Source organism: Drosophila mojavensis, unplaced genomic scaffold, assembly GCF_018153725.1.
Source record: "Drosophila mojavensis isolate 15081-1352.22 unplaced genomic scaffold, ASM1815372v1 contig_74, whole genome shotgun sequence".
In the NCBI taxonomy this organism is placed as follows: Eukaryota; Metazoa; Arthropoda; class Insecta; order Diptera; family Drosophilidae; genus Drosophila; species Drosophila mojavensis.
In genome coordinates this window covers 5,712,345-5,725,852 of record NW_025318899.1, presented here as the reverse complement: position 1 = coordinate 5,725,852, position 13,508 = coordinate 5,712,345, and the positions used below count along the sequence as shown (strand labels likewise).

Genomic DNA, 13,508 nt, shown 5'->3' with positions numbered 1-13,508 from the left:
CACATTGCAATACGTTTTTCATTTCTGCCTTCTACTTTTTCATATTTGAATTTTTTGTTTGCATTTCGACTGACGCCAGCTGAATACGTGAGCGGCACAGTGGCGCCAACTGGCGGCGCTTTTGTGCAACAGCCGGCAAGCGAGCAAAAAGCTTGACAGCCATTTTTATGAATGAAAAGCGCTTCTACGAAAGCTTCGCACATGTGTGCGAACAAGCAAACTAAGAGAGAACGTGTGAGAGCGAGAGTGCAAGCGAAGGCAAAGAGCGCGCTTGCTTAAGAGAGCGCCAGCGAAGGCAGTTGATGGCGACAGCTGTTAAGTTAACAGACTGCCTTAGCAGCTGTGAAGTTGTAACGTTCGCCGACTGTTACAGTCCACTGTTATTGATGTTGTTGTTGTTGCTGCTGCTGCTGGCAACTTCGTAAACAGACAACACAGTTAGTTGTTGCTGTTGTTGTTGTTGGCGCTGCTGCAGTTGGCGGGGTCATGCAACTTTTATATGTAAACAACACCGTCAGCAGGCGCGTGTCTCTGTCTAACTGTGAATTGCAGTGCATGTTACTCTCTCATTTCATACGTACGACTGTGCATGTGTGGGTGTGCACCGGAAGCAGACATGTTGTGACACTCTTTGACTTGACCTCCCCAGCCCAAGCCCAAGCGCAAGCCAGGCCCAGCCAAGCCCCCCACTCAGACAGACAGCGAGACAGAGAGACAGAGAGACAGCGAGACATTCAGACAGAAGCTCGAAAATATGCACGCGTGTCAATCAGGCAGCTCAGCTGACATAATAACAAAACCCAGACAACAACAGCAACAGCAACAACAACAATGTGCAGCAGTGGCAAGGTGGCACGTGGCAGGTAAACAAAAATTGTCTGCAGCAATACAACAATTTTTTGGTTATGCAAAGCGAACGAGTACGAAAATTTGTGACCCAGTTTAAGGCTAAGGCAAAAATTACGTGAGTCCTGTGCGGCAGTGCGGGTGCGGGTGGGGGTGGCAGGCCGCAGGCAGCAGGAATAAAATCCAGCCACAAACACAATGATAATTATGTGTGTGTGTGTGTGTGTGTGTGCATAGGCGCAGCTTGCAGTTGTGTTTGTGTGTGTGTGTGTTTGTGTGCATAGAAGACGCTGCACGTAGCGCACATTTCGTAATAACTTAATCGATGTCGAGAGCCGGCTCTAGAATTTTTAGTATATTTTAAATACCCTGTAAACATTGCAAATGTTGGGGTAATATAAACTAAGACAGGAATAGTGTATAAGCGCAAATACTTTAACTTAAACTAAGCATAATATAACATGAAAAAAATTGAGGATTGTGAAGATTAAATTTATGAATGGAATATGATAATAATTTATATAGTATAATTTTTGGGGCAATGATGTAATAGTTTTAGACTGGTGTGGCTAATGTAGTCTAAAACAAAATAAATGGAATACAAGAGAAAAACAGGAAATTAAAGCTGAAATGTTACAACAATGTTATCTATTCTATATCCTATAGCATTCTCTATAGAGCAGTTATGCGCGGTATATTTAAGTTCAACTTTCTTAGCTCAAGTAGTTCTAACTGCATTTTTTTGTTATGGTTGCCGTCGCCATCGTCGTCATCGTCGCTGTTGTCGTCGACAAAAAGCCTATCAAGAAGGTGGCTGTGGCCGGGGTGCCTGACTAGCCGGTGCTGCAGGAAGTTGGCAATATATTTGACTCACTGCTAACGGAAGCGCGACTGAGGCAAACAGTTCTGAGCCTGTCTCTTTCTTTTTATTCTGTCTGTCTGCCTGCCTCTCCCGGTGGCCATGTTCCCTGGTGACAAAAGCCAGCGGCGAATGCCGTCTCCACGATTCGCGCAACCAACTGGAAGCAATGAAGGCTAAGTTGTTGTCGAACTTCGGTTCGCCAAAGCAGAAGAAGCAGAAGAAGGCGCTGATAAGCCAGCAACTAAGTAGCGTCGCATGCAGGAGGCACTGCCTCAAGTGCAACACGGCAAAAGCCACAAAAGCAGACAGAACTCGGAACTGCTGCAACTGCAACTGCACCTGAATCGCACGGCTCTCCATGTTGGGTGATAAATTCTTCTTATTTTCTTTTTTGTCAACTCTTAAATGCGCCGTCTGACATATTTAGTTGTACTATTAAATAAAAAGCCAGACACATCAAATGAAAAACGTGCCGCAAAATGCTACGGATGCCGGTTGATATAAAAGTGAAGATCAATAAAAGTTATGGAAAGAGCTATACATATAAAAGTCGTTGAGAAGATGCATAAAATAGCTCAATATTAACTTAAGCGAAAGATTAACCAGGGTCATGTTAATCTTGCAGCTAATATGAGCTTAGCTTTGCTTAACGTTCTGTTAAGCCTTGCTGGTTACTGTTAAATCAGATTCTGTTAATGAGCTGCGCTTGGCGGAATGGCCTAACGACTTAACAGCTGAAATTTCTTAATTTAACATACTTCACTAAGTTACTCAACTCAGGCTAACAGTTTAAATTGTATAAATCGAGCTTAACAGCGAACCATCTTAACAGCAGCCATGAGCTCAGGACTTACTCTTCAGAGTAAGTAAATCTTGAATAAAATCTATGAAATTTTCTGTGAAATGTATTAAACTTTCCGATCAAAATCATATGCAAAATTGTTTCAAAAATCTGGCATGATTATTGATTAGTAACTCATGTGATTACCTTGCCTCCCACAACTTTAGTCAACTCAACTCAATTTACAAGTTAATTAATTAATATTGAGAGCTCCACAAATTTCGGAAGCTATCTCAACTTGTTAACCCAGGCGAAACTAGACTTGCTTAACACTGACTCTCGAAATCTCAATCTGGCCAACAAAATAAAATGTAAGAAAATAGCTTGTAGCAAATCAATGCACCTACAAATGGAGGCAACAGCCAACAGGCAACAAAGGCGGGCAATAACAGGCAGCAGCAGCAACTGCAGCAGCAGCAGCAGCAGCAGCAACGTCTGCAATTGAAAAGGGGCCCCAAAAGACAAGGAAACGGCGCCTGGGTACCAAAAAACAACAAACACATAAAGTCGATAACCCGGTTGGGTGCCACTGGCTACACCCGAAATCCCCAGCGCTATGCACATATGTGTGTGTGTGTGTGTGGGTGAGTGAGTGTGTGTGTGTGTGTGGCAGACAAGGCAGCTATAGCCATACTGCCGTTGGCTTTTATAACGGCGAGTGGCTCCTGCTCCTCTTGCCTCTGCCTCTACCTCTGCCTCCGCCTCTACCTCTGCCTCTGTCTCTGCCACTGCCTGTGCCTTCATATTTGCTCTTCTGCTTTGCCTATTTTAGTTTTTAGCCTGCGCTTGCGACTTATGACTTTCCCAACCACCCACCGCACCACCCTCTGCACGCCGACTGGCTTTTTTGTTATATATTGAAGCCGCTGGGGTGTTGACATTCACAGCGCTCATTAAACCGCTTTTGCAGACTACCAAAAAACACAAAAAATATTAAAAAGACAAAAACCTCCTCTCTTCGTAGCTGCTTAAAGTTTAACTACAATTTACTCAGCATGCAGCTGCACGTCTCTCACTCACACTCTCCCTCTCCCCCCTCTCCCCTCTCTCTCTCTAACAACAATTTACTTCCTCTTCATCTTCCTCTTGCTCTCCCTCTCATAATAATAGCTGTTGTTATTGCATAATTTTAATGTGTCGTCCTTAATTTAAATGCTTCCGCTGCACACGGCCGTATCCTTGGCAACATCCACGAGAAGCCGGCCTAGTACGACCGCCACGCCCATCGACTCGCCTCCCCATAGTTGTGCGCTGTCGTCCTGCGGCACGTTTATACCATTTTTCGGTTGCCAAAAAATTGTCTATTAGTTGGGCCCGACTGCACATCCCACCGCCCCGCCCCGCCCCGACGGATAATGGCATATGACAAGCGCCACATGCGGCTGCAATCGAGCTGCGCACCACCAACGACTCGTGTCCTGTGCACCCACCCACACACACACACACACACACACGCGTCCAACGCGCCTTGGGCCGTATGCGCAATGCTTATTAATTTAAAATTTACGTTAGTTGCATTTAAGGCCTCGGACCACAACTTTCAAAATGCCAAACGCCACGACGACGACGTTTGATACTCGTACAAGTTAATTAATTGTTGCCCAAGACCATTTAATGCATGTGTGCGTGTGTGTATGTGTGTGAGTGTCGCTATGTCACTTATGTAAATATTCAAACATCGCACCGGAGACAAACGGCCCCTAAAGTTGAAAGCCAACACAGCATGAAGAAGACTCGGCGAAAGCAACAGCAAAAATCGAGAAAGAGTGTCTGGTTGCTAGCTGAACGACTTGTAGATACCCTGTAGATAGCTAAAAGTTTTGAAAGAGCTTGCTTTAATCAAATGGATCGTATAACTTGATGAGAATCCCTTTGGAGACAGCTACAATCTTAAAGATGATTAGATTAAGCTGAATATAGATCTGATCAGAGTTTCTTCAAATTAAAAATGTACAACTAAGAGATGACTTGTAAGTAATATGAGTGTTTTTTGAAATGATCCTTAATATTAAAAAAATATACTCATATTAGTTCAGGCAATTGCCATCTAAGTAGATCTTTTGAGGTGATCCTAAATCATGAAAAAAATATAGTTACAATAGTTTAGGCAATAGCTACTATACTATGCTGAAAGCTAAGAGCATCTAACGATAAAGTTTGTTCAAAATGAGAAAATTGAGTATGCTTCAAATTTCACTAGCTTTGCAACCAAATTAAATACCCTGTAAAAATAAATTATTTTCGAATGGAGTGTTGAGCTTTTGCGACAATCGTCAGGCAAGCCTATCATAAGTAAGATATGTTATGTAGAAGATATATTTCTTAATATTTCTATAGACCCTAGTGATAAAAATAATCTATATGATACTAAGAGTTCCATATGAATCTCTGCCATGTCATTTATCATGCAGGTAGACTAGGAGAGGAATGCAAAATCCAAGCTAAGCCTAAGAAATATAAAGATTTCTGTATAGAAACTCGTAACCTCATGTACCCCAAAAATGATCGCCCGAAAACTAGCTCTAATTTCAGTCGAAACTTTATATGCCCTGCACTGAAATATCTGTCTTACATGTATAGCCTCGCTGGTGTCTGTCTAAGCAAAGGTTATAAAAACAAGAAGGAGGCGAACGCCAAAGGCGCAACAACATGAGCAGGACACGCATGCACACGCACACACACACACATATACATATAGAAAAGCCATATATGCATATGTGTGTCTGTTGGAGGCGGGGCCTTGCGGCATGTGTGAACTTTTTAACCAAACTCGTGCCAAAGTCAACAAAACTGCGAACAAGGAGCCAGCAGCTGCTGCTGCTGCTGCTCCTGCTCCGACTCCTGCTACTGCTGCTCCTGCTGGTAGCCACTTGGACAAGTGGAGGACATTAAATGCAATGCAAGAGGCAGAACAGCCAAAGGATAGACGGGCAGCGCCGACAGGCTGACAGACAGCTCGGGCAGCGAGTCAGCGAGGCGACCATCTATCAAAGCGAAGATGCGCTTGCCCACAGCCTCAGGATAATCACATTCAAAAGGAAAATGAAGCGAGCTGCAAAAACACGACCAAAGATTGGCAGCTGCACCAGACAGCAGCCAAGTGGACGACTCCTGCCGAGCAGTGGGCCAAACAGGAAGCTGCAAAAGCGAAAAATGATGTGAGATGTGAGACTTGGGCCAGCAGGGGCTAACTGAACTTTTGACTGATGGACACAACGAGACGTTGTGGAGCTGACTCACCGACTATTTGATTGACTGATTGTCTGACCGACTCGCTGGCTGACTGATTGACTGACTGACAGGACAGTCGCTCACTTATTTTATTGACAATTTTTTAATTTTTTTTTTTTTTTCAATTTTAACGAAGCTTGCGGCAAATTGTTGTTAACTGGCTGCCAGCATTGCCCTCGACTGCATAAATTAATCAGGAAATCGACTGCGACAACCACCCAAACACCCCACCACCCAACCACTCAACCACCTCTAGCATTCAGCCTTCTGTCTTTGCCTTCTGTCTTCTGTCGAGTCGGACACTCCCTAATTTTTTTTGTCACCTGTCTGCTTCCTGAAGTGCCTAGTCGCATAACGCCCAGGATATTTCAACAATTTTTAGACGCATAGATTTATCTTTCTCTCGCTCATATTTTTTCCTTCTGCTGATAGTCACGCAAATATTTTCATCAACGTTTCGCTTCCTGATTGAATTCCGACTGCTCGATTGCCCGTTTCCGTTGCCCCCAATAGAAACTCTATAAAAGCGAAAAGTTAACTTGCCAAATATTTCTAATACAAATTCAAATTGAGTGTCTGCTCACTGAGTGTTGCATTCGCTACACTGAACAATTTATAACCGTTTGGAATATTGATTTTGTAAAACATTTGAGTAGATTAATTCTTTGCTATATATTCAGGTAATGTTCTCTAATTATCTTAACCGCTTCTATTCTATTACAGCTCTGCGAATCAGTTATTGGAGTATTTTAATAATAATCAAGGCCCTGCAGATTCAATTTGTATTTCCGTAGGCTCAGTCGGTTTATAACCGATTCATATGCTCAATTTTTTAAAATCTCTTTCATTATTATTATTAATTTTTTTTTTTTTTTTTTTTTTTTTTTTTTTTGAGCTGTATCTAAGAGAACCATAAATCAATTATGAAGCAATTAGTTTTAAAGCTGTATTCCAAGACTTTACCCGCTAACTATTCATAACCATTTCACCAATGTTTATTTCAGAATTGATTTTCTATGAGTGCATCTCAGAGCTCGAATACTTTCTGGAGTCTTATCTAAGAGAACATTAAATCAATCATAGATTATTATATTAGTTTTCTTCCAAGACTCTAACCGCTAACTATTCATAACCATAGTACTATATTTCAATGTCAACTTTCTATGAGTACATGCAAGAGCTCGAATACTAAAACGAACAACCTTTGAGGAATCTCAAAGTCAACTTTCAATTACAATTTCAAACTCTCGATCGTTTAGAAAAAAATAAAATAAAAAATGAAACCCAATCGAAAATACCTTGAGCAAACAAACGACGCCGCCGCCGCCGCTTGACAAACTGTCTCCATTTTCATTTGCATGATAAAAAAAAAAAAAAAAAGTGCCAAAAAAAAAAAAAAGGAAGGAGAAAACAAAACAAAGAAAACAAACTGGCAACGCGATTCGGGTAAATCGAGAGAATGCATATTTATTTGCTCAAAGTATCTGTAGCCGTGCAGCTGTAACTGCAAATGTATCCGTATTTGTATCTGCGTCTAGTTGCGCGACTTTATCGCTAAGCGGCATCGAAATGTGAGCGATATGTGAATAGATTTTCCATTTGCTGTTGCTGCTGCTGCTGCTGCTGCTGCTGCTGCTGCTGCTGCTGGTTCTTTGCCGCTTTGTTGTTGCTGCTGCTGTTGTTGCCCGTGTTGCATGAGTAATGGGCGTCTGCTTGCCGCGCTGCAGATGCAAATGTATCTGAACGTATCTGAGCATCTGAACGCATATATAAATAGTATTTCAGTTGAACGCACAGCCAAAATAGCAAAAGGCGAGAAGCCTTTTGCCTTTCGCCTTCTGCCTTCTGGCTTCTGCCATTTGCCTTTTGCGCCTCGCTTTAGCGTATTGTATTTCACAAATTTTCGTTTCAATTTGACACAAATCGGCGGCACAACAGTAAACTCCTCCATCTCCCCATCCGCCTCCTGCTCGGAAACAAGAGGTGATCAGAGCACAACATTATTTGTCTACAGTATGTGCTGAAAGTTTTAATACACTCTTGCACCGATGTCAGCATGACACACGAGACATTTGATTCAGCTGCGAAAGTTTTTACTTCATTAAGTTTGCATTTGACGGGATTCGAAAAGATTTGCTCAAAGAACAATAGAGAAAGGCTCACGTTACCATCTGTGATAAATAATGTTGATAAAAGATATTGGACTGTGATATAGAGAAGCTAAGATGCAATTAAAGTTGCCGTAATGTATGCAAGGAGAGGAAGCGAGTAGAAACAGAGAGAGATAGTGAGAATATGGAAATATAGAGTGTGAGAGAGATAGGCAGTACGAGACATATAGCGTGAAAGTGATATAGAGAATATATAGAGTGAGAGAGAAAGAGATGTAGAGTGCAACTGAGATAGATATTGAGAGAGATAGAGAATAGGATAGATAGAGAGTATTAAATACAACGGAATATAGGTAGAGGAAAGTGACAGACAAGGGGACATCGGTGGAGTGGGTCAGATATATGTAGTGTGTGAGATAGAGAGAGAGAGAGAAAGAGAGAGAGGGAGAGAGAGAGAAAGAGAGAGAAAGACATGGTGAGTGAAAAGGATAGATGGAGGCGGACAGAGAGATATGGAGAGTGAGAGAAACGAAGAGATAGAGATGACGAGTGAAAGAGATAGAAAAAGAAGGACAGAAGAATAATGAGAGATATGATGGCAAAGGTGAGAAATAAAGAATGATAGAGCTAGAGAGCGAGATGGAGATGGAGTGAGTTAGAGCGAAAGAGATAGAGAATGAGAATGAAAGAGTAAAGGATGTACAGATCTAGACAGCTAGAAATTGTGAACTAAAACTAAATCTAATAATCCACTGCAATTGCTGAATTGCTAGGAGCAAATGAAGCAAGAAATTTGCCGTCATGGAAAATTAAAGCTTAGACAGCGCAAAACGAATAATTGAAACTTAAAGCACTAATCTCTTAATGCTCTATCAGCAATATATATATTTATATATATATATATATATATATATACACTCAAATTTCTGTATGAATACAAAATCAGCGAAAGCAAAAACATCCTTAATAGAGAGCATCAGAAGCGTTTCCTTGATGCTTTGACTTCCGCGCGCATTATGCGTTTCAATTGACTGAGTAAGAGTCTCTCTTCGTCTGTCTCCCTCTCTCCTTCTCTCCCTCTCTCTCTCTCTCTCTCACTCTCTCTCACTCAGTCTGTCGAGTGTTTTCCATGCGATAGCAGCAAATATATTTTCAATGCATACAATTACTTCCTGTGAACTGCTTGCGAAATTAAAATTAAATTACGCCGCAGGGCGGCAGCAAATCGGAGGCGGGGCAGGTCGTAAAAGTTCATTAAGTTATGTATAAGTATGCGAGTGTGCGTGTGTGTGTGTGTATGTGTGTGTGTGCACTCTGCTAGTTGACACGAAAAATGACACAAAGCAACGGCACCTACTACCAGCTATCATATATGAGAGAGAGAGAGCGAGAGAGAGAGAGAGAGCAGTGGCTGCTGTCCCACTTGTGCACATCATTAAGTAGCTAAGACAATCGTGCCAATCATTAAAAATCTGGGGGAGCATAACGCTTGGAGTGGCCAAGCGTTGACTGCAATGCGGACATCATCACTAGCTATCAACACGTTCCGCCGACCTGTCTACCACTATTGCAGTTGGACGCAGGCGCTCATGTTTATAGACGCCCTAGATTAGGTCTTTGTCAGCACATTTCTCGAGTGTCTGCTGTGGGGGAGAGGCCTTTTCTCCCTCTGTCCCTTACTCTGTTCCTTAGCGCTGTGTCTGTGTGCTCGAGTGGCAATAGCTGCTGAACAGAATCCAAAAGCATAAGCTGCAACGCGAGTGGCTGCCCACTTGAGCTGCGTGCCCTCAGCTGCTTGTTCCGGCTGGCCCATAGACGCAGCCCGACTAAAAGAGGCTCTAGTCGAAGGCTAAGATAGGCATGCCCAAAGTTATGTATTGTGCGCCAAATGGCATACGATCGCAGTCGCTGACAGTTGCCGTTGCAGCAGTGTGCAAAGTGCGAAGTGCGAAGTTTCAAGTGCTCAAAGGCATAATCGTCGCTTAACCGGTTCAGCTGCTCGATTTTGAAATGAATCGGTTACCAACTGTCTTATGAAAAGGCCATGGAAATATACTTGTTGGCTACTAAATCATTTTTGAGTGACTTTTGTTGAAGACTTTCGAAATACATATATTATTTATGAAAACTGCGTTTCCGTTTCATAACCGGTTCAGAACGGTTTGATAGTCATATTTCCTATATGATACGTTAAATACCCGAAACTATTTTCCCTCTCTGTCGCTGCATCTGCCTCTCTCTCTCTCTCTCTCTCTCTAACTCTCTATCTCTCTCACTCTATCGCTCTATCTCTCTCTCTAACTCTCTATCTCTCTCTCTCACTCTCTATCTCTCTCTCACGCTCTATCTCTCTCTCACTCTCTAACTCTCAGCCTCTCTGTCTGACTCTCTTTCTCTCTCTCCCTCTATCTATCTTTCTCATTCTCTTTCCCTCATTCTTACCTCTAACTTTTCATTTCTCCATTCCTCCCTCTATTTCCTTTAATCTCTGTCTCTCTATCCCTGTCTCTTTTCATGTCTCCTACCCTCCTTCACCCTGGCTCCCTATCACGCCATCCAAAACTTCCACAAACTGCAAACTCCAGCTTGATCATATTTTAATTATTGAGTATAACCGATCTATAGCCGATTTATAATCGATTGATAGCCGATTTATAACATCTTATTCAAAGATATGAAACATATATTATTCAATACATGAAACCGGTTTCACATCAACCGCTTGCTCACTTTTGATAACCGTTTCAGACGTTGTACAACACTACGCGGCAGAGCTGCAACTGCAGCTGCAGACTTAAGATTAATGTAGACCTTTTTTTGTGCTCTCGTTGGGCAAGTCTTTAATTTAACACAAGATTTCTCAGACTTTGGCTAATTTAACAAGCCAGCCAACCAGCGAATGCCAAAAGCCAAAAGCTACAAAAACAACAAGAAATACAATAAAAATTATGTATATAAAAAAAAAGGAAAGATTGAAGACATATATATACACCAAATGGGCAGAGATAACAAAAGGCAGCAGAGGGAAAACACACACACAGACACACAAACACACACACACATACACACTTGTAGCAGAAAAAAATTTCAAGTTGGGGCCACTATTGAAGAAGCCATTTGAAAATTTGAAAATTTTTTTGGCACAGGTACAAAAAACGTGAAAAATAAAAGCAAGAAAAATGAGAGCAACAACAGCAAAAACAGCAGGCGGCCAAAATAAAGAGACAAACCAAAGACCGCATTGACTCTTCAACTATTGCGGCACATACACATGTGTCTATGTGTGTGCGTATGTGTGTGTGTGTATGTAGATATGCGCTATAGGTTATAATATGTTAGCGTAATGCCGAGTGCCATTCTGATGATGGGCGGAGCCAACAATTTTCCTAAACAAAAACACAAACGGGGCGACAACAACACAAAAAAAAAAGCCCAATACAGCTACACTTGAGTGTGGTTGTATGTGTGTGCCTGTATGTGTGTGCCTGTATGTGTGCGTGTGTGTGTGTGTGCAATGCGGCGGCGGATGTGTTGGCGGCAGCACAGACTGCAACACTCCAAGTTGGCCATCAAAAGGCATCTTGCAGCAGTCTACTCCTCCGCCGCCTCCTGCCACTCCCCTTTTGCCCTTTTTTTTTTTTGGCCAACCTTTCGAGTTTGGGCATCAAATTTGGTTAATATATGTGGCACAGAGTGCAGCCGCCTTTTGATTAGCCTAATGAAAACTATGCAGCACATAATGGGTGTACCACACCACCTGACTCCCTCTCTCCCCCTTCCTAACGTTATGTGCCCCTTTGCACCATGCAGCTGGCACATTCTCTGTGTCTGCCGCCAATTGACGTCAAATTACGTCGCCGACATGGCAAAATCTCAAGCATTTCATCAATTACAATTTCAATTTAAGCAAAAACCCGTTGTCGTTCATTGTATTCGATCGTCAAATAAACAACTCAACTGAATAATGAATCAATTCGTTGCCTCATTTAAATTGCCCTATGAATATCTATGCATATATACATGAATATATACGCTATATATACATATATGTATATTTATGTGTATCTATCTATATTGACTAATTGAATTGAAGCAAATTTTATACTGATATATTCTCTATAGATATAAAGCTGATTTTGTATAATTTTTCGATTTGAGCCAGACTTCTTAAAAGTATATATATGCCATATATTTATGCCTTGGATATAGATATAGATAAAGAAAAAATAGATATAGCTATAGATATATATAGATATGTATACCCATAGCTGTAAAAGAGTACATTACAGACAGCTTATTAACATAGAACTGTTAGCTCTAATGTAATATACATAATGCTAATTGAGTGCTTGCAAAATTTTCGCATATATTAACTAATTTCTTAGATTCGTTTGGGATGTGGGCCAAGACTTACCTGGACTGGTCTGCCAGCTGAGGCCGCCAATGAACATTTTTCTATAAAGAAACAAACAGAAAGAGTGAATTTAACAGACATTAGCCAAATACAAATATATATATAGAGCAAGAGAGAGAGAGAGAGAGAGGGAAACAAATGGAGCGTATGCATTAAGTGACGTAGTACAAAAGATAAATGTTTATACTATGAACAAGAAAAAAACAAGAGCAGCAACAACAACAACAACAAGAACTACAACAATTTCGACTTATATCTTATATCAATGATGTCTCGCTGCCATTGTATCAGAGATCATAATGATGATGATGATGATGAAGGTGGCTGCTGACTGTTGTCTTCGTCATTATTTAAATCATAGAAAATAAGCCGCTTTCCCGGCATTGTTTTCAAGCTGCAAAATCTCACAGACCCAGCCGAAAGCTTAAAAAAAATGCAGATAGAAACAAAAACAAAAGCAAAGGCTGCGACGACGACGACGACGACGACGACAATGATTATGAAAACTTCAACAAACTGCAAAAGAGCGCAACAGTGGCAACAATGTTGCAACATGAATGGCAGAGAAGGTGGCCGGGGGTGTGGCATGTTGCTGCTGCAGCTGGGCAGAGTGGGTGGCTTTGGCGGTGCGACACGAAAAACGAATGTAAAACACACACAAAAATGCATAGAAACACAAATTGCAATGAAAAGCAAAAGAGAGCGAGCGAGAGAGAGAGAGAGAGCACATGCAACTAAATGAAAATGTTAATAAAATGTGCAGCAACAACAACAACAACAACAACAGCAACAGCAGCAGCGGAACGCAAAGTAAGCTAAAAGAAAAACTAAACCAGCGAACGGAAGAAGCGTCAACAACAGACAAGGAGAAAGGGGAAAAGGGGAGCATGGAGAGCGAGAGAGGGGTTAGCTAGGAGAAGGTGGAGGGGGCAGACAGGCTGTAAAGGGGGCAGAGAAAAAATCAGAGCGGGTAAGAGGAGGAGACGCTATTCAAGGGGGTCACAGAGGCAGCAGACAGAGGTGCAGCGATAGAGAGAGATAGAGAGAGAAGGGAAGAGAGAGAGAGAGAACGAGAGACAACCACACAGAAGGTGGTTGAGCTGAGTTACTAACAACCTTTTCTTTCATTTTTTTTCTGTGGGCTCTGCAAGCACTTTAAATGACTTGGATGATGGCCAGTGGAATTGGGTCTAAAAGAATGAA

General features: G+C 41.8%; 1 protein-coding gene across 4 annotated transcripts in view; it reads right to left on the bottom strand.

Annotated features, from left to right (window-relative positions):
- Positions 1-13,508, bottom strand: part of LOC6581521 (RNA-binding protein Musashi homolog Rbp6) — a 194,521-nt gene that overhangs the window by 166,225 nt on the left and 14,788 nt on the right. For all 4 annotated transcript variants that reach the window (XM_015161889.3, XM_032730836.2, XM_015161890.3 and 1 more), the window contains exon 2: positions 12,306-12,346. In XM_015161889.3, coding sequence (XP_015017375.1) covers positions 12,306-12,346 — 41 coding nt within the window. The remainder of the gene's footprint in view (positions 1-12,305; positions 12,347-13,508) is intronic.